At 47.0% G+C, this 26,237-nt stretch overlaps 1 protein-coding gene across 5 annotated transcripts in view; it reads right to left on the bottom strand.

Annotated features, from left to right (window-relative positions):
• IFT122 (intraflagellar transport 122) overlaps window positions 1-26,237 on the bottom strand; it is a 73,748-nt gene that overhangs the window by 28,194 nt on the left and 19,317 nt on the right. For 4 of the 5 annotated variants that reach the window (XR_007135071.1, XM_047781450.1, XM_047781425.1 and 1 more), the window contains exons 5-14: window positions 25,248-25,324; window positions 23,334-23,400; window positions 22,320-22,466; window positions 19,105-19,180; window positions 10,758-10,949; window positions 10,478-10,616; window positions 9,087-9,289; window positions 7,555-7,692; window positions 6,061-6,225; window positions 3,161-3,358 (exon numbers count right to left, since the gene is read on the bottom strand). Coding sequence is in view for 4 of the 5 variants with exons in the window: in XM_047781450.1 (XP_047637406.1) it covers window positions 3,161-3,358; window positions 6,061-6,225; window positions 7,555-7,692; window positions 9,087-9,289; window positions 10,478-10,616; window positions 10,758-10,949; window positions 19,105-19,180; window positions 22,320-22,466; window positions 23,334-23,400; window positions 25,248-25,324 (1,402 nt within the window). In the remaining variant the exon portion in view is untranslated. Of the gene's footprint in view, window positions 1-3,160; window positions 3,359-6,060; window positions 6,226-7,554; window positions 7,693-9,086; window positions 9,290-10,477; window positions 10,617-10,757; window positions 10,950-19,104; window positions 19,181-21,080; window positions 21,258-22,319; window positions 22,467-23,333; window positions 23,401-25,247; window positions 25,325-26,237 lie in introns of all 5 variants that reach the window. The other variant, XM_047781457.1, reaches the window with a different exon arrangement.

The following is a 26,237-nucleotide window of genomic DNA, read 5'->3' as shown; positions in this document are numbered from 1 at the left end:
GTTTAGGATCAGTCTCAACAGCCCTGTGCAGTGGATATTGCTGCTCCCTGACCACTGCCCAGAGACTGAGAGGGTGACTGATCTGCCAAAGACACAGAAAAGGCACGTGGAAGACCTGGGGATGGACCAGGGGCGGGGGAGCGTGACCAAGTTCTGGCTCCTCCCTGCCTCCTGGGTAGGGGGTGTGTGCGTGTGTGCATGTGTTGTGTGGACACACGCACACGAGAACATGTGTTAGCTGGGCCCAGGGTCTTCATTGGCCCCTGCTTGTTTTCAGGCAGTCAGAGTGCTAAACAAACTGCACACCTCCTTCTGGGTTCTGGGGCAGTGGACACCAATCAGCCAGGACCTCTGATAACGGCTGCCACATGTGGAGCTGGACGTGCTGTTTTCTCCATTTGGGGCCTTTATCTTTGAAGTTGAAGGAAACTTGTTTCTTTTTAAGCCATTCTACCCTCTGACAGCAAGCCAGCAAAATTGCTTCTGAATGCTCACATTCTTCTCGGAGCCACCCCTACTCCTGCTTGGAGGGGGCAGCAGGGGAGGAGCCAGGGAGCAGCCACAGCTTTGCTGTGTGATTTGGTGTAAGCTGATTAGCTTCTGCTGTAATGCCCTGCCCTTCTAGCTACTGGGGCAGGCACAAGTGCTCTGGAAGAGGGAAGGGGCTGGCATGCATGGGCCTGCCCCCTCCCCACTGCACCTTCCCAGCACCAGCTCCTCCCCATCTCCCGACTCCAGGAGGGCTCCCATTTCCCTTTGCTCCAGACACACTAGCTGCTTCTCTCCAGATCTTTCCGAGCTCAGATAAAATGTCGCCACCTCCTGGAAGCTTTCTCAAATTTCCTAGGCACAAAGAGCTTTCCTTTCTTAATTCCTCCAGTGAGCACCCTTTGTTCTAATTTAGTTTTTTTGTAGTGTTTGCTATTTTAAGATTGATAATAATAAGGGGAATAGGAATTGGGCCAGACAAAACCTGAAAGATCTTATATTTAGCTCCACTACACAGAAAAGTGAGGCCCAAAGAGTGAAAGGAGCTGCTCAAGGTCACAGCTGGTTTAGGCAGCAGAGTCAAAGCTCAAAGCCCATGGCAGGGATGGGACAGGCACAACAGAATCAGCATACAATTCAGGTTTGCCTGCGAGGCACAATATGAGAACAGTAGTTTTAAAAATACCCTAACCAAACAAATGCCCACTGAGCTCCACTTTATCTTACTGCTACATTCCAAGCATGAAGTCACCATGGCCCTGAGAAGCCTGAGAGGGCTTGCCGCCCTACTTGGCAGCCCTGACTAACCAATTCTTGCACAAGATGATGTAAATTTCGAAAGGAAACCAGAAATCCCCAGAGTGGGCCTGATGCTTTCTCCCTCCTCTGTAGGCCAAAACCACAGGATGGCTGGAGGCAGAGGCGACAGATAAATAGCCTTTGTCTTCAGGCTGCTTTCCTAACCCTTGGCAATTCTGACCTGCTGCATCAGCAGGATGTCCTTGGTGCAGCCCCAGAGGTGGGGGAGGGCCCTCTGGCTCTGAAACTTAAGGGCTTGGCAAGAGGAAGCCCAGGCCACCCCTCTGGCTCTTCTTGGTCGGCCCAAGTCAGGGAGCAGCAAAGTGCATTTATCTTTGAGGCCAGAATAGCAGTCCTGGAGGAAAACTCTGTCAGCATGGCCTGTTTGGCTGGATGGACGAAGGCTGGGTTTCTGGAGGCTGTAGGGCCAGTGCAGGATGCAGACCTGACTAGGACCTCGAAGAACAGTCAGTGGGGCTGCTCTCCCTGCTCCTCCTGCCCCACCCCCACCCAACTCTCTCCCTTTGTTCTCTGGCTTTCTTTTTTCTCTGGCTTTCTTTTTTCTCTTTCCTGTTCCTCAGATCTGAATTCTACTACTGCTTACTGAATACCTCCTCTATACCAGGCGCTATTGATTCCTGAAGCAGTAACAAGGGTAACATCGGCTGAGAGGGAGCAGTGGACCCCAGCCCTACCCTTCACAAGGAGCAATAGCAGGGGGCGAGAGTGAAGATGAGGTATGTGGAGGGGTGCAGATTATAGGATCCCAGCTGGAAGGCAGTCAAGACAGACCTACGAATCTTTCACAAGGACATGACCGACCTCTGACCCATTAATTTCACTTCCAGGAATTTATACCAAGGACCTAAGTTGGGATAGGTACAAAGACTTAGCTAGAAAGACGCCCACTATCTACAATAGCAAAAAAGCCATAAACAGTATGACTATCCAACTCTAAGTACTGGTTAAGTTATGGAAGATCTATGTGATAAGACAAAAAGTAGTCATTAAAATCAAGTGGTATTGGGAAGTTCCCTAGTGGTCTAGTGGCTAGGATTTAGCGCTTTCACTGCTGAGGCCCAGGTTCAATCCCCAGTCTGGGAACTGAGATCCCAAATCAAGCCTCTGCATGCTATAGCCAAAGCAACAAACTAAAAAACCAATGAGGGGAGGGGGCAGGGCAGCAGGAAGGGAGGTGTGGTTACAACAAAAGGGCAATCCAACACCAGGGATCTCATGAGCTGGTGGCAGTAGAACCATGCACCTACACAGGTAATAAATTTGTGCTGTAGTTTTGCAAACTGTCCCCAATGGGAATACCTGGGCAAGTTGTACTAAGGCTCTCTGTATGACTTCTTACAATTGCATGTGAATCCACAATCTCCATATTTGAAATGCTAGAGGAGCACATGTACTGAGGAAGAGTCATGCTTCCAGTAGACTGCTGAGTGGAAAAGCCAGATTGCTAACTGATGGCCAATAATTCATACAAAGTGATGGGTCTGCAGGATGTAAATGTTAGGTTAACAAGAAGATGGAGGTAAAGGAGGTGATTAAAACTCTGTCTTATTTATAATCACATTCAGTAAAGCAAGTAAAGTAAATCCGAGGTTTCATCTGCAGGAGCAATACTTCCGCCCCTCCCAGGAAAGGGGATCAGGGAGGTTGAGCTGTTTGCCCAAAGACACACAGGCTGCAAGGGGTGGAGATAGGGTTGCGGTTCAGGTTCAGAGTGCCTTCCAGAATATCACAGCTGCCACTCTTTTCTCTCTTCCCTCTGTCCTTGCCACCCCCTCCTAAGCACCAGCAAGGAGCCTGGCTTTCCGGGTCTCACTCACCCTCCCCCGTGAGGAGCTGATGGGCCCCAGGTTACCTGTGGCACCTCCACAGCTGACATGGAGAAGACGTGGAGACAGAAGATCTTGGAGCCGTTATAACCAACCACAAAGCCCTGCAGCTTCTGCTGGTGCACAGGGAAGGTGCTGGCCTTGATGTTGAGGTAGCCTCCCCCGGAGAAGCAGAGCATGTCCTCACACTGGGTGTTCCAGGCCACGCTGTTGGCGTTCGGTTCCTGAAGGACAGGGATGGCAAGGCTGACACCCCCAGGTGTGGGCACCATTTGTACATGCAGTCAAGTACTCTGACTAAAGCCTGAATCATGCTAAGCTGCTAACAGGGAGTGGGATGTAGAGAAAGAGTAGAAGAAGGGGATCAGAAGAGGCTGACAAGCCATAGACGCAGGCTCCTCTTTACCCTGTGTGTGCTGGGATTTTGTAATAAGCATTACTTAAAAAGTTTATTATCCCAAATATTAACCATTACATAGTAAGTGAGAAAATCAGAAAAGGAGGTTCTGGTTCTATTAAAGAAAGAGTATACAAAGCTAGTCATGGAAGGTTTAAAGGGATATAGTCCCCAAAGGTCCCCTGTGGCATGGTGGCTTAAGGATCCGGCGCTGCCACAGCCGTGACTCAGGTCGCAACTCCCTGGCCCAGGAACTTCCACACGCCAGGGGTGTGGCCAAAAACAGAGGCTCTATTCCAAAGAATTAACAGTGATTGTTTGGGAGTGGGTGGAATTATGGGTAATTTTTATTTTCTACATGTTTTGTTTGCCTGAAGTTTTCTTTTGGTCATGAGCACCTATCGTCTGTTACAATAACAAAAAGAACAGTGAATTATATTTAAAGTTAGAAAATACTGGCGTTCCCGTCGTGGCTCAGTGGATAATGAATCTGACTAGGAACCATGAGGTTGCAGGTTTGATCCCTGGCCTTGCTCAGTGGGTTAAGGATTGGCATTGCCGTGAGCTGTGGTGTAGGTTGCAGACGCAGCTCGGATCCTACGTTGCTGTGGCTCTGGCGTAGGCCCATGGCTACAGCTCTGATTAGACCCCTAGCCTGGGAATCTCCATATGCCTCGGGAGGGGCCCTAGAAAAGGCAAAAAGACAGAAAAAAAAATTAGAAAATATTGTCTCTGCATGTAGTTCACACATGTAAAACTACAGCCAGGCTGGGAGCACTCCTTCCCCCAGCTTCCCCTTAAAGGCTTCTGCTTAGCTCTGGAGCCCCAGGGACCAGCAGATATTCATACCTTTCTGCCTAGAATCTTTTACAATGCTTCAATCATTGATAATGAGCATAGATTACTTTTATAATGAGAAAAAAAAACAATATAGCTGTTTTAGTTTTTATTCCCAGAGGGCCAGGGCAGTGGAGAGGAGAAAGATAAGTAGGAACACTTAGGTCTCCCAGCCTCCTGAGGAATGCTCACAGGGGCAGGGAGGATACACACCCTTCCACTTCTAAATGGCTTGAGGCTCAGATACAGATTCACACCTGGAGGCTGCTAATCTACCCATCCATGGCGCAAATGACCAGTGTCAGGGGAAGTGATTCGAGCGCCAGGCACTGGACTAGGTACTCTGGTATCTTGTTTAGTTCTATAGCAATTCTGTGAGGGGGCAAATCCTAGTTCCATTTTATTTTTTATTTTTTTATCTTCATTTTTTGTCTTTTTAGGGCCTCACTCATGGCAGATGGAGGTTCCCAGGCTAGGGGTTGAAACGGAGCTATAGCTGCCGGCCTACGCCATGGCCACAGCAATGCCAGATCCAAGATGAGTCTGCAACCTACACCACAGCTCACAGCAACACCAGAGCCTTAACCCACTGAGCAAGGCCAGGGATCAAATCCGCGTCCTCATGGATACTAGTTGGATTCATTAACCACTGAGCCAAGATGGGAACTCCTAGATGCATTTCAGAAGTAAGGAAAAATTGAGACTCAGAAGGTCACTAACTTGCTTGAGATCACACAGTAAGTGATGAAGGCAGGAGTAGGGCCAGGTCTGCCTGAAGACAAAGCCTGTGCTCCTTCTTTTTTCTAAACTACTCTGCCTCCAAGGGATGGAGGTGGTGGTGGGGATTATCATCCAGGGAATCACCTTGTGTCCCCTTCCCAACGACCATAGCAGCTTCCTACTCATGCACCCTTGCTGATTCTGCTGCTGAGAACCAGGAGGAGCCCTGATAAAGGAACCCCTGTCTGCCCATAACACAGGGGAACTTGCAGTGGGCAAGGAAACCTATCAGGGGGTGTCGGCTCTGGGAGGAACTTGCCTCAGGCAAATGGCCTTGACCACGTAGAAAGCCCTGAAAAGTCCTGGAACAGCTCCTGCGGAAAGCCAGCAGGCTGGGCATAGAGCTCATGGGCTCTCTTCTCCCATGACACACCTCTTCCAGTCACAGGACCAAATGGTGTGGAAGCAATGCCCACCCCCTCAGAGGACTGCACATTTTGCCAGCTCTTCCCACGTCCTTGGGAAATAAGTAGAAAGAAGGCTGCCTCTCTTTTCCCTCCTCTCAGATGAGGCAACTAACCCTGGCCCCTGACTGTCACAGGGCACTCGAACATACAGGCAGGACTCCAGTTGGTGAGAAGCAGACTTTTTCAAAAGAATTGTTCTCACATTAAGCCACGTACGGAGAGTCCACATGTGCCCCACTTAGATTTCATACTATTCACATACTGCTCACAGTAACTGGCCCATCTTACCTATGGGGAAACTAAAGTTCCCAAGGCTCGCCCAGCCCTTGCGGCCTGTTTGCGGGAGGGGCAGGCTGTGTCAGGCCTCGGGGACTTCCCCACACTCTACACCTCACTGGGCCCCTCAGTCCTGCCTGGGAACAGTGAGAGCCCCTCCTGCTGGGTTGGGAAGTGCGGGGAGGGTCTCTCATCTGACGACCTTGTCCTGGGCACCCTGGGACGTCACCTGAAACAGCAGCTCCTTGGTGTGGATGTCATACACCAGGCACATATCGTTTTCATCCACCACGGCCAGCTTGTTCCGGGAGGCGCTCATGTCCAAGCAGCGCACGGCTGTGGCCTGCTTCAGCAGGACGATGGCAAAGAGATTGTCCACAAAGATCTTCAGGATCTGGTGAGATTTCAGAGAAAAAGTGTGAGGCACCATGGCAACAACACCCTGGAACACCGCCAGGCTGCTCTAAGGGAACAGCTACCACCAACTTCACCAGATGCTCTGTGCGGGGGAAAAAGAACTCATCAACGGGCAGAGAGGGGGATTTATCCACAGGAGACCAGAAGTGGGGGTCCATCTGAGGTCACACTACACACAACCAACTCACTGGAACGACTGCTTGACTAGGGACTGCTAACAACATTTACAAAAATGCAGGACTAAGAGATACCACTAGCGAGCCCCAAATCACAATGTAACACAGCAAAAGGCGCTCATAAACACTGTCAAGACAGCTTGTGAAACCAGAGCAAGGTGATGGTGACGAGGAAGACAGCTACCACGGACCATCTCTGATGGCCCTGTGAAATGTGGTATTCTCCTCCTCTGTAAAACCTGAGCCCTGAGAGGTGAGGTGACCTGCCAGGGTCACACAGCTAGTGAGCAGCTAAAGATGAACATGACCCCAGGTCTGCCTGCCCACAAAGCCTGGGGCCTCCGGCCTCACACTGGAAGTGACAGCTGACTGAGAGGAAGGATCTGGCTTTCCGTCCCTACGGTGCTGCTCCTCTGCCACCCCGCTCATCTCATACTCCGTGACTCCCGTCCCCAGGAAAGGCCCAACAAGCCTCAGCCATGAGCCATGTGCTAGACAGCTTGGCTCTCAGGCTAATGCAGTTGTATTTTCACTTTCAAATTTTCATGTAACCCACTTAGAACTTTTCTTATTTTGAGCAAAGAAGACATATACACAAATCTGTTTAACTTTCTGTAACCTAGATTTTCCCCATCTACTTGAGCAAGGGGGTCCATTTTTCTTAGCACATCTCACAGTAGCCTGACGACTAGCACCCTCTGGGACACAGGCTAGAACCCACACCTTAATCTGTTTATTGCTCTAGTAGGGATCTGACTTAAGGAATGACCTCTGCCTCCCTCTCCAGCAAGACACTGAAACTGAAATTTACTCCAGTAAATCTCCCACCTTCTGGGTGACCTTAAATCACTAACCCACTCTACAGGCAGCCAAGAGGGTGCAGTGCCCACTCTGCTAGCAGGTGGCATGCTAGGAGTAAGAGAGCCACTGCTTCTTCGACTTGAAGCTATCCTCATAAAACAAAAGTCTGGGCAGCCCTCCAGTGTGCCTGTGCCGGGGTGAGGGTGGGAGGGATGGGGGAGAGAGCCCTTTTTGTACCCTGGGAACCCATCTCAGGGTCTAAACTAGTCTGGTCGCCAGTGTCTGCCTGCAAATAGTCAGCCTGATGGCAGATGCAAGGGAGCACCCACCTGTCCGTTCTTCAGGCCGACTAACAGCCCCTCCCTTCCTGGTGGGCCGCCGATCACCTTGATATAGCGAATGAGAGACTCCATCTGCCACTCACGCTCCTTCACTCCACTGAAGGACAGGCACTGCAGCCGCTTCTCCTAAAAAGCAAGTGCCTCTCTGCATGATACTCAACAGAAAAAGTGTTCCTCGTGGAGTTCCCATCATGGCTCAGCAGTAACCAATCTGACTAGTATCCACGAGGATGCAGGTTTGATTTGATTCCTGGCCTCACTGAGTGGGTTAAGGATCTGGCATTGCCATGAGCTGCCGTGTAGGTCGCAGATGTGGCTTGGATCCCACATTGCTGTGGCTGTGGTGTAGGCTGACAGCTGCAGCTCTGGTTCGACCCCTAGCCTGGGAAACTCCATATGCCACAGGTATGGCCCTAAAAAGACAAGGAAAGGAGTTCCCGTCGTGGTGCAGTGGTTAACGAATCCGACTAGGAACCATGAGGTTGCGGGTTCGGTCCCTGCCCTTGCTCAGTGGGTTAATGATCCGGCGTTGCCGTGAGCTGTGGTGTAGGTTGCAGACGTGGCTCGGATCCCGTGTTGCTGTGGCTCTGGCGTAGGCCGGTGGCTACAGCTCCGATTCGACCCCTAGCCTGGGAACCTCCATATGCCGCGGGAGCGGCCCAAGAAATAGCAACAACAACAACAATAACAACAACAAAAAGACAAAAAAAAAAAAAAAAGACAAGGAAAAAGAAAAATACCTCCACACTAAGAATCCACGAAGCCCATCTAGACCCCAGGACTGGCACTGTTACACCTTCACACATGGCCTCCCCATGAAAGTTACCAAGCCAGGGATCAAATCTAAGCCACAGCTGTGACCTATACCACAGCCACAGCAATGCCAGATTGAACCCATGCCTCTGCAGCAACCTGAGCCACTGAAGTTGGATTCTTAACCCACTGTGCCACAGTGGGAACTCTAGTTTTATCACTTCAACAGGCCTAGTTTCGTGAAACCAAATTTACCTTTACTTCCAAGAAAGATGCTGGGCTGGCCTTCTCTCAAGGTCTTTCCAGACTCTTAGCACTAACCCAGACATCTCCTAGGAAGCTCTTAGTTGAGAACTTTTTTTTCTGTGAAAAGAATTCTCAGAAAGTGAAACTTCCTTTACTATTTTGAGTTGATACCATGTATTTTTTTGTTGTTGTTTAACTAAAAGGTATCATAAATTTTTATGTGTCTATGTTTACTTCCCCAAAATTGATCTTCAATTGTGGGATATCAATGTATGCTTTAAGTCATTAAAACAGATGTGATTCCAGTTTAACAAAGTACTCTGTAATACAAAAAAATATTTTCCCATTTATGTCCTGGGACTTTCTGGTAGGGTCTGACTCATCTAAATGTCAACATAATGAAAGCAATGTGCACCCACTGAGCTGGCTTCCTAGTGACCAATTTTAAAGCTGAGAGTTGTGACCCCATCCTTAGGGGGAGCCTGTCACAGAGGAAGCCCCCTCTGAGCCGCGCAGCCTACCTGGCAGAGGATGATGTGGTTGGCACATACCACCAGCAGATTGCATTCGAACTTCCGAACAATCTTCTCCTTCACCCGGTAATGCATGTCTGAGGAGTCATCTGAATACAACTCGTAGATGAGAATTTTCTCGGGCAGCTGGACAGCTAATCTATTTTTGTAGATGGCAATTTTCTTGACAAGCTCTTTGCATTTAATCCGAACTGCCAAAGGAAAAAAAAAAATCTACCTCTAGCAAGAGGTTGTTAAGTAAGGTAGAAGGCAGAGAAATTAAAAGCTATCATTTACTTAATGCTACTGGCAATTAAAGGAGACGCTCTCATCAAAAAATCTTTATAGTATAATGTCTAATATGTACAATCAGCTCTGCTAAACACTGAGTTCCAAAGTTGTATACAGTATTTGTGATCCAAAGCTTACAGTGAGGGTGAAAGTAAAATTCTTAATAATATCATTTGCTGAGCATAAACCTAAACTCCTCAGCAGGGCACTGGGACCCATGATGATCAGGAGCCCATCTAACTGCCCATACCTCTCGCCACTCCACACCCACCACCCCTCGACAACAGGGAACTGAAGGCAGTTTCTGGTACACACTATAGGCTCTCACACTCCCGCTACAGGCCAAGCAGAGAGAGTGTCCTTGGGAAAGATGCCAGGGAGCTGCCCGCACAGCTGCACCCCCACCATCAGAGCTGGAATCTTCCACCAGAGGATACCATCTGAATGTGCAAGACAACTCTCAACCTGGATCCCTAGACACGGGGCACAGCCAGGGCCAGCACATCTGGATACAGACGCACTTGAAATAAGTAGACTCTCAGCCCATTTAACCAGCATGGCCATTTGGATGGACAAAAGAGGGGACTAAGGTTGGGACTGACTGGAGTCTTGATCTCCTGACCAAGTCTTTGGCACCCCACTGCCTGCTTATCTCTGGGGGAAGGACCCGTCAGTGGGCAAGTGGAGATGGAGCCCAGGGGAGAAGTAACCAGAAATGACTATAACCAGAGAGGAAAAGGTCCGCAGAGATCCGTGCAGGTCAGTCCCCAACTCTGACTTGCCACATGTTATCCTCCCTTAGTCAGGGAGGCCACTTCCCTCTCTCAGTATTATCCACAAAATTTTCTGAGTCTGTGCTTTTTTTTTTTTTTTTGAGAAAGAGGGTTTATTGCTTTCATTAGATTTTCAAAGACATCTACATCATCTCCACGCACCCCTGCTACCAAAAAAAAAAAAAAAAATCCACAAAAAAAGAAAAAAAGAAGGACCTGATGTTTCCCAAAGAGCAAGGAGAAGCATTTCCTACCATTCCATGTGCCCTGACAACAGCCCTCACAACCTGCCCCTCTTCCCAGTGTCTGAGGGCAGAGGCCACAGCTGCCATGTACCTTTCTGCTCAGTGATCAGGTGCTGCACGATGACATCAGTCATGTTGTCCCTGTAGGCATACCGGTCCTTGTAGAGCCCGTGGACAGTGCTGAAGATAAGCTGGTAGAAGGAAATGGTACCATCCTGGCAGCCTACCACCTGCAGGGAAAGAGAGTGTCAATTCCCAGCTCTCTGTGGAGAAAACATCAGGAACACACATCAAGGACCTAACAGGCTAAACACAGTGATGTTTAGGGACTACTTAGGCAATGGCCCAACAAAAGAACATGCTCATCTTACCACGTAGTTGGAATCGGGTTTTGCTTTACACGTCCAGACCCAGGAGTTGTGCTCCCCAACAGTCCCAAGCTGCACTCCATCCTTGGTGAAAAGGGATACTTGCTTGTCTGACCCCCCCAGCAAGATGTACTCCCCTTTAGAAAAGTAGCTGATGCAGCATGGGTCAAAGTTCAGAGACCGATCCTTCCCAATCTGAGGAAAGAGAACACAGCAAGGGAAATCCAATTCTGAATCCACAATAATCACAATCCCTCCAACTTGTAGCAGGGAGTTGAGAAGGCAGGGGAGAGCTGGCCAGCATTCTCCCCTGTGTGATTCCATCCTGAAGGCAGCCAGTCCTCTGAAGCACCCTACCCCTCCACCCAGCCAAACCCTCCAGTGTCTCCCCCAGTCCAGCCTAACTGTTCCTGGCCAACCAGAGCCTGGGATGGGATGCTCTTTCCCCCCCGCACACCTACCTTCCTCAGGAACATGGACCTTGCTAGAGTTCTTGGTTCCCCCTTAGCTTTTTCTTTTTTTTTCTTCCCACACAACTAAGTCTATTCAATTTTTTGAAACTATCTTTTATTCTGAAACTACACCCATCCTCTCTTTATTACAAACTTATCAAGGTATTTCACATACCACACAATTCACCGACTTAAGGTGTACAATTCATTGCCTTTGAATATATTCAGGGTAGTGCAACCATCATTACTAAACCTGGCACATTTCCAACACCCCAAAAAGAAACCCTATACTTGTAAGCAGTCAATCCCAATCCTCCCACTTTCCATCCCCTGGCATCCACTAATCTACTTCCTGTGTCTAAAGAGTTGCCTATTTTGGACACTTCATATAAATGGAATCTTACAATATGTGCCCATTTGCAACTGGTTCATCCTTGCAGCATTTAGCAGTCCTCATTCCTTTCCATTGCTGAATAACATTCCATTGTGTGGATACTCTCCATTCATCATTTGGGTTGTTCCTATTTTGGGCTATTATGAATAATACTGATATGAATATTTGTGTACAAATTTTTATGCGGATATATGTTCTCTTTTTTTCTTTTCAGGGCTGCACCTGCAGCATATGGAAGTTAACAGGCTAGAAGCTGAATTGGAGCTGCAGCCGCCGGCCTACACCACAGCAATGAAGGATCTAAGCTGCATCTGCAACCTCCACTGCAGCTTGTGGCAACATGGGATCCTTAAGCCACTGAGCAAGGCTAGGGATTGAACTTGCATACTAGCTGAGTTCTTAACCCACTGAGCCACAACAGAAACTCCTGGACATCTTTCTTACATATATAATATACCTTGGGGTAGAATTGCTGGGTCATATATTAACTTCATGTTTAACCTTTCAGGAACTTGCAGACTTTTGAAAAATGACTGTACTACTCTGTACTCACACGAGTAGTATATTAAGGGCTCCTAGGAGTTCCCGTCGTGGCACAGTGGTTAACGAATCCGACTAGGAACCATGAGGTTGCGGGTTCAGTCCCTGCCCTTGCTCAGTGGGTTAATGATCTGGCGTTGCCGTGAGCTGTGGTGTAGGTTGCAGATGCGGCTCGGATCCCGCGTTGCTGTGGCTCTGGCGTAGGCTAGTGGCTACAGCTCCGATTCGACCCCTAGCCTGGGAACCTCCATGTGCTGCAGGAGCGGCCCAAGAAATAGCAAAAAAAACAAACAAAAAAAATAATAATAAATAAAGGGCTCCTAGTGGGTGTGAATGGTGTCTCATGTGAGTATGACTTGCATCTCCCCAGTAGTTAATGGTGTTGAGCATCTCTCCATGTGCTCACTGGCCACAAGTATATCTTGTTTGAAGAAATGTCTATACAGATCCCTTTTCCAAGTGTGAATTGGGTTCTTTTTATTATTGAATTGTAAAAGTTTTTTACATATTCTAGATGCAAGTCCTGAAGCAGATAAATGATTTGTAAAATTTTCTTCCATTTCTTGTGTGCTGTCTTTCCACTTTTGGTAGTGTCCCCTCCACTTTTAGGATGAAGATTAAACTCCTGAGCTCAGTTCCCAAGATCCTTCTCTCAAACAAAACAAATTTCTCAGTTTCCTAGGTGGCCCTCGCTCTTTCACTCCTCCATGATGTCACAGGTGCCATTCTCCACATGCCCCATCCCTGGCCAAGAGTGCCCTTTCCCTCTTCTCTGCCAGGTGTCATATCCCCCAGAAACATCCCAGTCTCCACACCCACCTGAGGCCTGATTCAGACCCACTTCCTGTGCTCCCATGGCCCTGTGCTTACATCTCCCAGTTTCTCTCACTGCTCTGTAGTTACACAATTTGATGTCACTCCAATAGAGCCGAGGCCCCTTGTCACTGGAGTCTTTTGCTGCCTCTGAGTGAGCCTTCTGTGACTAAACAGACTATTTTTTTTTTTTGTCTTTTTGCTATTTCTTGGGCCGCTCCCGCAGCACATGGAGGTTCCCAGGCTAGGGGTCGAATCGGAGCTGTAGCCACTAGCCTACGCCAGAGCCACAGCAACGCGGGATCCGAGCCGCATCTGCAACCTACACCACAGCTCACGGCAACGCCGGATCGTTAACCCACTGAGCAAGGGCAGGGACTGAACCCACAACCTCATGGTTCCCAGTCGGATTCGTTAACCACTGCGCCATGACAGGAACTCCTAAACAGACTATTTTTGACTACCTTTATTAAACTAATAATCACTTTATTCAAGAAATAACTCTAGGAGTTCCCACTGTGGCTCACCAGTAACAAAACCAACTAATATCCATGAGGATGTGGGTTTGATCTCTGGCCTCGCTCAGTGGGTTAAGGATACAGTGTTGTCGTGTGGTGTGAGTCACAGATGTGGCTTGGATCTGGCATTGCTGTGGCTATGGCGCAGGCTGGAAGCTGCAGTGTCTATTTGACCCCTAGCTTGGGAACCTTCATATGCGATGGGTGTGGCCCTAAAACACACACACACACACACACAAAAGAAATAACTCTAAAAACCTGATTTCTCCTTAAGTTTTCAAGTTCAATTTACAACAGTTTTGGGGAATTCCCATCGTGGGGCAGTAGAAACAAATTCGATTAGTATCCATGAGGATGCGGGTTTGATCCCTGGCCTTGCTCAGTGGGTTGGGGACCCAGCTTGCCATGAGCTGGGGTATAGGTCTCAGACAAAGCTCAGATTCCACATTGCTGTGGATGTGGCCGGCAGCTGTAGCTCTGATTTGACCCCTAGCCTGGAACTTCCATATGCCATGGGTATGGCCCTAAAAAGCAAAAAATAAAAAAAAATTACAACTGTTTCCTATTTATAAGTCTAATAAGAGTAAACAACTAATTGAAAATAGGCCCTTGATTAAATTTTACTGAATTCAATTTTGAGCAGCCCATAAAAACCCTTAGTCAACCTCATTTACACCTTAATTCCCTTAAAGTAATTTAAACTTTAATGATTAATATATTCCATTTTTATTTTGAAAAATTTCAAATGCCTATTTCAAATTTCAATTAATCAAATTTCCCTCAAACTTACATAATGACAGGAACTCTAATAAGAAAACTGAAAAACCTTGAGTCATATAGACAGAAGGCCTGTAGCTTCCACAACACTCAACAGCTCCCACCAACTCTCCTACAGGTAACATTGTAACCTCTGGGACACCTATAAGCACCTGGAGACACTGGAGAGCAACCAGAAGCAAAGTCTTAAGACACAAGTGCACTTGGAAGGGAATGGTGTTAGGTGAGCTCCTCATTTTTTTTAATGGTTTTTTTGCCTATGGGCAGACCCTGTCACCACCCTGACATATGAGCACACAGATGCAGAGGGGATGCACATACACTGCTAAATACCTGCAGCCCCTTTAACTATATACATGGGGGGCAGATACCAAACAGCCTAGTGAAGGCTGAACAAATGAACAGAGAATCCAGCTGCTGCCCGTACTGGAAAGATACAATTTGTTAACTACCTGCTTAAGAAATAAATTTAAAAAAAACTACACAATAATCTTCAGTGGAACATGACAGAAATGAGTCCCTATGACAGATCATTCACAATAACGATACAATTTATTAACTACCTGCTTAAGAAAGAAATTTTAAAAACTACACAATAATCTTCAGTGGAACATGGCAGAAATGAGTCCCTATGATGGATCATTCACAATGTTCAGAATATAACCCCAAATTCCAAAAAGCAGATAAGTGTGAACCATATTCAAGAGAAAGAACAATCAATAGAGACTGACCTCAAGATGATTCAGATAATACAACTGGGAGATGAGAACTTTAAGATGGCCATTATGGCTACAGTCAAGAATATGAAAGAGGAGTTCCCATTGTGGCTCAGTAGGTTAAGAACCCAACTAGCATACATGAGGATGCAGGTTCGATCCCTGGCCTCGCTCAGTGGGTTAAGGATTCAGCTTTGTGAGAGCATCAACATAGGTAGCAGATGTGGCTCAGATCCCAAGTTGCTTTAGCTATGGCATAGGCACAGCCTATGGAGAAGCTGCAGCTCCAATTTGACCCTTAGCCCAGGAACTTCCATATGCCGCAGGAAGAAAAAGAAAAAAGAATATGAGGGAAAATAGTGTAACTAGGTTCCCATGCTGTACAGTGGGGAAAAAAAGTGTGTTGGGGGAAATAACAATAAAAAATAAAATAAAATAAAATAAACAATAAATTTAAAAAAATAGTAAACTGAAAAAAAAAAGAATATAAGGGGAAATACACTTGTAATGAATGAACAAATAGGACAGAACTAAATGGAAACTCTAGAACAGAAAAACGCAATAAATGAAACAAAAAGTCATTGGATAGGCTTACTGAAAATATTATAAATGAAAAAAGAGTAAAGTTGAAGGCTGAGCAACAGAAATCCTCCAATTTCAAGATCAGAGTGGGAAAAAAAAGATTTAAAAAGTGAACAGGGCCTCGGTGACCTGGAGAGCAATGTTAAAAGGTTTAACGTGTAAATGGAGTCCCAGAAGGACAGAAGAGAATGGAAGAGAAAAATTATTTACAGAATTAACCAAAATTTCCCCAAATTTCTAACCTGGGAACTTTACACGACACAACTGCAGCCATAAAAAAGAAAACAAAAATTTCCCCATTTGGTGACAGAACAGACAGATGTATAGTGTTAAGAAGTTCCGTGAGCTCCCCCACAGCCTCAAGGCAAAAAATATAATAAATCTCTTTAACATTCCAATGTTGCTTAGGTATTTAATAAAAATTTCTTATATCTTTACAATTAAAATTAGAAGAATAAAATTGATCAATTATATTTTTTGTGTCTTTTTAGGGCCGCAGGTATGGCATATGGAAGTGCCCAAGCTAAGGGGCGAATCAGAGCTACAGCTGCCAGCCTATGCCATGGCCACAGCAACACCAGATCCAAGCTGCATCTGTGACCTACACCACAGCTCATGGCAACACCGGATCCTCAACCCACTGAGCAAGGCCAGGGATGGAACCCGCATCCTCATGGATACTAGTTGGGTTCGTTACCACTGAGCCACAATGGAAACTCCTCAACTACAACTTTTAACTGATCATCACAAGACAACTCTGAGAGAGAGCCTAACACAGACTCCAGCACCAGTCTGGCTGGGTTCCAGTCCAGACCTGGCCACTAACTAAACTGTGTGATCCATCTTTGGGCAGTTACTGAACCTCTTTGTGCCTCAATTTTCTTTCATGTAAAGTGGTGTTGAGAGTACATACCCTCATAGAGTTGTTATAAGGATTAAAAGAGTTAAACTTATAAAGAGTTTATACAACTCCTGAAACTCAATAAATGTTCACTGTTATTATTATTAAGCCAGATTCACTTAAACATTACAACACTTAAGGAGTTCCCATCATGGCTCAGCAGAAACGAATCTGATTAGTATCCATGAGGACACAGGTTCAATCCCTGGTCTCACTCAGTGGGTTAAGGATCCGGCATTGCCATGAACTATGGTGTAAGCTGCAGACTTGGCTCAGATCCTGCGTTGTTGCGGCTGTGGTATATGCCCACAGCTGCAGCTCCAATTCAACTACTAGCTTGGGAACCTCCATATGCTGCTGGTGAGGCCCTGAAAAGACAGGAAAAAAAAATTACAACACTTAAAATGCAAAAAATATACATTATACTCAAGCCTAACACAAAAGTACAGGTTTAACCTACTTCATCACCCTATATTTAATTCTAAATCTTTCCAGATGTAAAAGACACTACACTACTAAGGAAACAATTTTATTGCCCCAAATAAGCTATCTCAGGAGAGTGAGGTTGTTTATCATTTAAAAACTGTGGGCCAGAACATGAGCTCTAGAGCTGCGTACATGCAAGATATTTTTCTTGGCCCTGACCACCATGCTGAAAGTCTCACTGTCACCACAGCAAAAGACCCCATTCCTTCGCTGTGTAGCAAGGACTTTTGTTTCCAGGACTTCCAATACCCACACCCAGTGTATGGTACACAGTAGATATGCCAATAAATATCTGTTGAATAATGATCTACACACATTAAATGGAGGAATATATAGAGACAGGGCTAGATACAAAATAATAAAAATGAGGCTTCAGGAAATCAGCCATGGGAAACCGAGAAAACTTCACTATCCACTACCTTTTTTTTTTCTTTATTTAATTATAAAAGAAATGACCAAAAGTAAGATGAGATAGAAGAAATGGCGCCAAAGGTAAGTTATACTACCTGAAAACTTTCTTTTCCAGCAGGACATTCTTTGCAGAATAACAATGCTATTAAACAAAGGTTCCACTGAACAGGCTATAGTTCTCACCTGCCTGGATGTGGTGCAAGCTGCCCCCACCACCTTCACTCTAATCCTCAGTGTCTCCTGCCTGCTAACAGGTTTTCCTACGACCAGGCTCTATTTTATTTTTTTAATTTTTTTTAAATTTATTTTTATTTTTATTTTATTTTATTTTATTTTTGTCTTTTGTCTTTGTTGTTGTTGTTGTTGCTATTTCTCGGGCCGCTCCCGCGGCATATGGAGGTTCCCAGGCTAGGGGTTGAATCGGAGCTGTAGCCACCGGCCTACGCCAGAGCCACAGCAACGCGGGACCTGAGCCGCGTCTGCAACCTACACCACAGCTCACGGCAACGCCGGATCGTTAACCCACTGAGCAAGGGCAGGGACCGAACCCGCAACCTCATGGTTCCTAGTCGGATTCGTTAACCACTGCGCCACGACGGGAACTCCCAGGCTCTATTTTAATCTACTCTCCATAGAAACAAGAAATTCTTCTGAAATAGCAATCTGACCAGGTCACTCCCTAATTGGATCTACAACTCCTGAATACTTACAGCATACAATGTTGAAACTTCTTATTCACACTATTCAGGTCCTTTACAATCATGTTCCCATCTTCCTAACTCCATCTTTATCCACAAGTCTGGGGATCCAGTCACCCAGAACAACTTACTGCTCCCTGAACTTCATTCTTCCCTGCCTTTGCAGATACTGTTTCCTTTGCCTGGCAAACTCCTGCTTGGCTTGCTCAAAGGTCACCTCTAAACAATCTCCTGTCTCCACCAAGCAGTGCTGTCATCTCTGCGTGTTTACACCAGTCCCTCTACAGCTCTTCTGCCACATATCACATTGCACTGGGACTGCTGGCTGTGGAGCCTGTCCCTACTCGATACGCCAACAAGAGCCTGCGAGCTCTCGCACAGGAGAGGCATTGACTTACAGCAGCTCCTAACATACGAAGGGCTGGCCTAGCAGCTGCTCATGAAAATAAAATGAATAAAGCAAATACAGGAACTTGGGGTCATGACTAAGACCAGGGCTTTAGAGACCAAGCTGTGTTTCAATCCCAGGTGCCACCATTTACTAGCAGTGCAGGACCTTGGGCATAATATTTATTTCACTACTCTGTCTTTTTTTTTTTTTTGTCTTTTTGCCATTTCTTGGGCTGCTCCCGCAGCATATGGAGGTTCCCAGGCTAGGGGTCGAATCGGAGCTGTAGCTGCTGGCCTACACCAGAGCTCACGGTAACGCCGGATCCTTAACCCACTGAGCAAGGCCAGGAACCGAACCTGCAACCTCATGGTTCCTAGTCGGATTCATTAACCACTGAGCCATGATGGGAACTCCACTACTCTAAGTCTTGTCTACTCATTTCTAAAAAGTTGATAAACAAGGTAGCTACTTCACAGGGCTTTGTAAGAATTGAATGAGATAAAGTTATGTACAGCATTGAGCACAGGACCAGGTATCGCAGTAAATGCACAATAAATAGGAGCTAACAAAAAGAGAGTATAATTACTAATGATATAATCTCAAAACATGACAACAGACTAAAACAGGCACAACTGAAACTGTATCTCCCACAGTTGTACAGAGCCGCATACCTGTTTTCCACTCAGTTGGTAGAAGGAAAGTTTCTGTCCCCAATCAGCAACAGCCAGGATGTCATTATGTTCCTCTCTAATCAACAGAAAACAAAAGAGGTTATGAGGGGCCATGGCATGCTGATGAGTGTAGCCCTCAGGGTTGAACAAACAACAGGAAAAAAAAGAAAAGCCCTGGCCAGGCTGTCAGATTGCCAAATATTGTACAGGAGTACAGAGGCCAAAAGCGGTAATGTGGCCCAATCCATCAACCAGTCCCATGGGAAGAGGCAAGGTGAGGCTCAGCCCTCCCTGGACCTTATTTCACCTAACTCCCGCCCTCCCATGAAGGTGGCTTGTGCAGCCCCAGCCCGGACACTGCCACATGAGGAGGCGATATCATCTTCCAAAGCCTCCCAGGAGCAAGGCTAGGAAAGAGCAGGACTGCAGACCCCAGAGCACTAGAGATGTGTCTTCTAGGGTGGGAAGGTGTGGACCGTCTGATTTTTTAATGACAGAGGGGAACCCTGCTTGCTCTTCCTTGAGATGGAAATGAACACCTGAAGCTAGGCTCCCTCACAGTTGGGGTTTTCACACAGGTGAACTCGTTTCTGACTGGATCTAATAAAAGAGAATAGCAGCTCCAAGAGCAACAACCGCCTTTGAAAACTGCGTGCCTTAGGGTTCAGTGTCTTGGAACTGGGGCTGTGGGCCAGCACAGGAGGAACCTCCTCAGCTAAGGCTGGGGATCAGGCCACTCAGGAATCTAGGTCAAGAGAGAGACCTTCCCTGCCCTTGAGTCCTGGTCTTAACTCACCTAATGTGCCTCCTTTTGTTCATTAATTCCAGCTTTTTGAGCCCAAGGCCTTGAGGTCATCTGGCAGCACTATGAGATATGCAGGCAAAGCATGGTACAGCCCTATCTGAAAATCCTAGGCTGAGAGCGGCAGAATGGCAAATCACATCAGCACTAATTCCTAACTGAGGGGGAAAAGATGAAGATGGAGAATGATGGGCAGCACCACAGGTGGACTTGGTGAGAATGGCACTGGACTCCAAACATGATCCTGGGCCTGGCTGCAGTGAGCCCTCCTGCGGAGATCACACACAACTCTGGGCTGGGTTCAGCCACGGAAAGCAGGATGGGTGGTTTTCGACCTCCTCTGCTCCCTTTCCCCCTGGGGAGCGGGATTCTTTACCAAACCAAAAACTTGTGTCAAGCAGTTAAAAGGTCTGCTCTGGCTGAAGCAGAGATGGGGACCTGAAGCCCACCCTTTCCTTTCTTTCTCCACCCCACCTCCTGCTTCCAAGGAACCCCAAGCAAAACAGAACAGTGAGAAAGTCCTAAGCTGGATCACTTTGTCCAGTCAGAATATCCTGGCTCCCCCACTGCAGCCTGCCAATGCTGTTCCCTACTGAAGAGGAGGAAGGACGGCTAGACAGCAAGGATATGGCAAGAGGCCTATGGAAAAGATGGAACTTCCTCTCTGACCTGTGTCCTAGCAAATGCAAGGTGAGGAACAGTGTGGAAACAGGCTAGCAAAGGTGACCTAAGAGAGGAAATGTTCCGTGAACTACGGTGCATCCACGCCAAGCATACTAGGTAGGCAACTAAAGTCATGTTCATTACTTTCCAGCATTACTGGAAAGAGTTCACTCTATGATGTTAAGTGGAAAAAAAGGAAGGAGGGTATGATTAAGTTCATTATTAATGCACTAAAGACTGATGGGAAATACACTAAAATGCTAACCATGCCTTCCTGAGGGGATGGAGTTTTACAGAATAGTCAAACTTTCTCCTTTAGGCTTTTCAGTATTTCCTCACGTGTCTCAAAGAAGCATTTTATAACCCACACACAAGTGTGAAGGCTGGGACCCCCATGTTGGAGAATCTCCCGGGGCCCTCTTAGTAAAGAGCTTCTGAGCAGGACCTGCCTCGGCAGGGCTGTGCTGGGGGCTGACCCTGCAGGAGGGCCCTGGCTCCAGGACACACTCACGAGTTGTCGTCCCTGGGACCGTCGTCCTTGTCCTCAGGCTGCTCCTCCTCTGCCTCACTACCCTGACTACTGTACACAGCTGACTTCAGAACTGAAGGGATTTCCTGAAAATATCTGTTGACAAGGACTTCCTCGGCATCCTCGTTCTCTCTGTTCATCCAGAAATTCTCCCAACGGCTGCAGACAGTAAGCAGTTGTTCACAATCACGTTGCCTAGAACTACACCGAAGCTATAATTTCAAAACCTGTCAAGAAGCCCCTGAAACCTGCCGGAAGAGGACAGCAACCAGGTACACTAGGCATCCTGCTTCTCATGAATTAAAAATGGTACCCTGAAGCCACAAAGTCATCTGTGGCCACAAAAATCAAACAACAGGAACCCTGGGCTAGGCTAATGGCCTTTGAAGGCATTAGATACACATGGTACAGCCCTGGGTTGGACAAAATTATTCAGGAAGAAGTATAATAATCTGATGTAAGAAAGGCAATGAAATTAAACAACCTTCTAAATCAAGTAAGCACCACCTATAAAATGACATTGGGCTGTAAACAATTAAGTCCTTTACCTCCAGAGGACTCTGGTGGAGGCAGGTGGAGAGTGGTGGTTGAGTAAATATTACAGGATTATACAAGAGGATCTAAAGCTATTAGTCTACTGTCAAAATTACATGGGCATAGGAAGGAAAGTATGTATAAGGTTTGAGAAGGTAGATGCCAATATTTTGTGGAACTACAGGCTTTGGAAATATATGCCTAATTTTGACTTTTTTGGCAAGGGCAGCAAAAAAGGCTCATGAAAAAGCTATTTATTATTAAGTGGGCAAATACTCTGCCCAGACTTCGAGGGAAGAAGTGAAAAGGAGAAAAGCCAAAGTGAAGCCACAGCAGAGTGGTGAGCTATTAGTTCATAAGGAAATGGCCCTCCTGAGTCACATACACACACATGTGTGCACTCTCTCGCTCTCTCTCTCTCTCTCACACACACACACACACACACATATTTTGGGCTGGCCTAGATAGCTCATCTGCTCAGCTAAATTTTCTGGAATTCATTACAGAAACTCAAGATGGGCTCTTAAAAAATTCCATTCAAATGGATAGGTTCCAAAACAGATCAGTCAACTGGGGTGAGACGCCTCCGAATCATGGAGCCCCTGGGAAGGGGACAGAACTCAGCCCACTGAGGAAGGCCATCCTCGAAGGAGGACCTGCCTAGGAGGAGGACAGCTGTCCAGTCACCTGGAAGGGTTCCAGCAGATGGACCATATGGGGGAGAGGGAGCCCCCTGGGCGCTCGATCTTCACTTTCTCCTCGCCATTTTTGTTCCGTATGCTGATGATCCCATTGAACATCCCCAGAGCCAGGTATTGGCCATCATTTGTCCAGCTGTTCGAATAGCAACAAAGGTCACGGGGAGGGGAGAGGAACACACAGAGGGTAAAACCAGTGAGGCTGATGCCTTGGTTGAATTAGTCTGATGAGGCAGCAATAACTGAGCTCATCCAGGTCCTGCTGTAGGAATCAGAGGTCTCATTTCTTCCCGAAATCAGATGGTGAGCTGTGAAGGCAGGAGCACCTGCTCCTTGGCACACCCTGTTTCTGTTGTGAACAATGGCCCTCTGCTCCGCCTGCATCGCTGGGCCACTCTCCACTCCCCGCTCCCCATTTCAACTTCCTCCCACTTCCAGAGCTACTTAAGAGCAAAATCTGCCTCCTAGCTATTCCCAGCATCTAGAACAGGTGCTTGACAGATGCTGAATGAAAGAAAGGCTTCACAGTGTATACCATATGCCAGGCACTGTGCTGCTTGCCTTAAACTCCTTAGCTTAGGTGCATTTCACAAAAGCCCTATCAATTCAGCATCTTAATCCCCACATTCCAAATGAGGAACCTCCTGAGGTCACAGAGCCTATCAGCCACTGAATGTGGATTGGAATCCAGATCTAGGATCAAAGCCCATGCTTTCTCCAGCACACGTGCTACCTGGACAAGGACAGCCTCGCCTCCCCAGAGCACAGCTAGAGGCTGAAGAAGCTGGTGCTAGATAATCACACAAAGGCAACCTGCAGTTCTCTTCTGCTTGATAATCAAAGCACAGGTTCTTCCCATTAAGGAAACTATGAAAGAAAAGAGGGAACACGGGGCCCACACCAGCTAGGGAGTAAAAGACCTTCTCTACTGTATGAACAAACCAGATTTTGAGTCTGAAGAGCAGGAAACATGAAACTACCTTCACAGCTGCCCTTAACTTACCTGCAGCAGGTGATCTTGCTGCTGGATTTGTGCTTGGAGACAGACTTCTGTTCAGGAGACCACAAGCCTTCAGTGCAAAATAATACAGAAGAAAACAGGTTAGTGGGAATATTACTCAACAGCAAAAAGTAACAAACTCTTGGTGCACACTACAACTTAGATGGATCTCCAGGGCTTTATGCTGAGTGAAAAAAGCCAATCTCAGAAGGTCAAATACTGTATGATTCCATTTTGTACAGAGATGGAGAATAGGTTAATGACCATCAGGTACCAGCGGTTAGAGATAACAGGAGGCAGGGAGATGATGGTCAAGGAGCCTCTTTGTGAAGAGGGTAATCTACACAGGTGATGAAATGACAGAACTATATACACACATTATGCCAGGCCTCTTTCCCAGGTTTGATATAATACAACAGTTACATAGATGTATCCATGGAGAAGCAAGATAGAGGGTACACAAGACCTCTCTACTATCCTTATAATTTACTACGAATTTATAGTTATTTCAAAAGAAAAAGAAATAAAGACTAAGATATATTGTTGAATTTCTAGCCAACTTTTCAGGGGTTTAACTCAAAGAAATAGTGCGTAACTATTACATTGCTAACAATGTACAACTTAGCATTCAAAGTAATGCCTGATGCTTTCTGAAAATCCAGTCTCCTCCCCTGACCCTATGTGGGCTGTGCCTTGTCATGGCATACTGGTCACCTTCAGCTTGCTCCCTCTTGCCAGTGACTCTGCCCCACATCAGGTGTATGTCTGGGCAACATAAGGAAATTCTACTCTGCTTGAGCCATGAAGCATGGCCAAGAAGGTAAATCAAGGGCAGATATATATTTGTATAGCAAAGGGCAACATCAAAAAAACTGTTTCCCCTCTCCCCTGCTCCAGAATGCCTCCCCCAGTGTTTTAGCCTGTGCACATCTTCTCTATGCTTCACCCAGCCTGTAAGAGACTCCAGCTGAAAGAAACATCTCCCTCCAGGACCCCCCAACCCAGCAGTGCTGACCAAAGCTGGCTCTGCATACAGTGGCCCAGCCTAGGTTCCATGCCCTGACAGCTGGGTGGCCTTCAGCAAGTTACTGGACCACTCTATGCCCCAGCTGTTTCATCAGTGGCATGGGATGAGAATACCTGACATCAGGGTTGTCAAGGAGCTCAAATGGGTATTCATTTTAGCTCTTAGAACAGTGCCTGACCCATCACAAAAATCCAGCAAATATGATCACTTAACCTTCTATGTTTACAATCTCCACCTGCCCCTGCCCACAAGCTCTTTGATGGCAGGAAGGGGACAGAGAGAGATAAGGTCTCTCCTTGACTCTGACAATGGCTGTTCTGTTGTACCCACCATCTCTCAGCAAGGAAGACAGAACTGATGACCTTGAACAGAGAAGCTGCAAGCCTCTGGCTGCCTTCCCGCCCTGCCTGGGTGACCCCTCACTGCCCTCCTCTGTGCCAGGGCCATGCCAGTGCAGGGGGGTAGGGGTGGGCAACCCCTCAGGAAAGACAGCTCCAGCCACCAAACAAGTAATGGTGACATGCTGCACCAAGAAGCACCACTGATGCTTTTCATGCATATACGGATGCCGGGGAAAACAAAGGTGGGGACACTAAACTGTCCCTGCCAGAGCGAGGCAACAACTCTGAGTTAAGCCTGTGTTCTCCCATCCCTCCTGCTGTCTCCCTCCCCAGGGCCTTTCTTCCAGCTCCCAGGTTCCTTACCAGACTCCGTGTCCTTCAATCTCTTGGTTCCTATTTAAAGAACAATAGTAAGCCTCCCTTCAGCCACTGAAGGGAGAGAAGTGGCATTAACTCTCTCGGACAAAACCACCACATTCTGGATGGATTTCAGCATTTTTCACCAATTTTGAGTTATCCCAGGATAAGACATCGGGAATCAGAACCTACCAAAGTCACTGGAGGAACAGGATGCCAGCTGGTGGGTGATGGGGTTGTAGGAGACACACTGGATAGAATCATTGTGCCTGGGAAGTAAACGACTGTAGATTATCATGCAATCTATCATGCAGCAAACCACAAATGTTTCAGTGGCTACGGCTGGAGGTTTAATGATGAGCCCACAGCTTCTCTAGCTACACACCATGAGTTCTGAGGCAAGTGACCAATGAAGAGCACAAGGATGAGGCCTCTCCTCCCGGGCTGCCCCCCACCAACCACGTCCATCTCTTAAACATCACCCACCACCAGACTGGCCTAGCTTAATGCCTCCTCCTTCAACAGCATGCTGGCCACTGCTTGTTGGCCAGCTGGTAAGAGAATGATGTAGGGCCTGGCCTGTAGCGCCAGGTGCACAGAAAGTGCTGTATTAATGGCCATTACTCTTATTGCTCTGTGGAGGCCTGGAAGCACAGGATGGGGGTAAAATGATATCAGACCAAGATCTAGAAACACCTGAGGTAGCGATGAAAGCTGAGCAAGTCACATGTCACTTGTGGCCTCTGAGCATCAGTTTTTTTGGTTTTTTTTTTTTTTGCTTTCCACAATGCAGGATCCAAGCTGCATCTGTAACCTAAACCACAGCTCACAGCAATGCTGGATCCTTAACTCACTGAGTGAGGCCAGGGACTGAACCCACATTCTCAGGGATACTGGTTGGGCTTGTCACTGCCGAGTCACAACAGGAACTTCCAGCCTCAGTTTTAATTCTCCACTTCTGGCTAACACTGTATTTATGACCTCATTCATTCATTCAAAAGTTGTTTGTTGGGCAGTTCCCATTTTGGTGCAGCAGAAACGAATCCGACCAGGAACGATGCGTTGCAGGTTCGATCCCTGGCCTCACTCAGTGGGTTAAGGATCTGGCATTGCCATGAGCTGTGGTGTAGGTCACAGATGCAGCTCAGATTTGGCGTTGCCGTGGTTGTGGCGTAGGCCGGC

This window comes from Phacochoerus africanus, chromosome 1, assembly GCF_016906955.1.
Source record: "Phacochoerus africanus isolate WHEZ1 chromosome 1, ROS_Pafr_v1, whole genome shotgun sequence".
Taxonomy (NCBI): Eukaryota; Metazoa; Chordata; class Mammalia; order Artiodactyla; family Suidae; genus Phacochoerus; species Phacochoerus africanus.
This window is presented reverse-complemented; position numbering and strand designations above follow the sequence as displayed.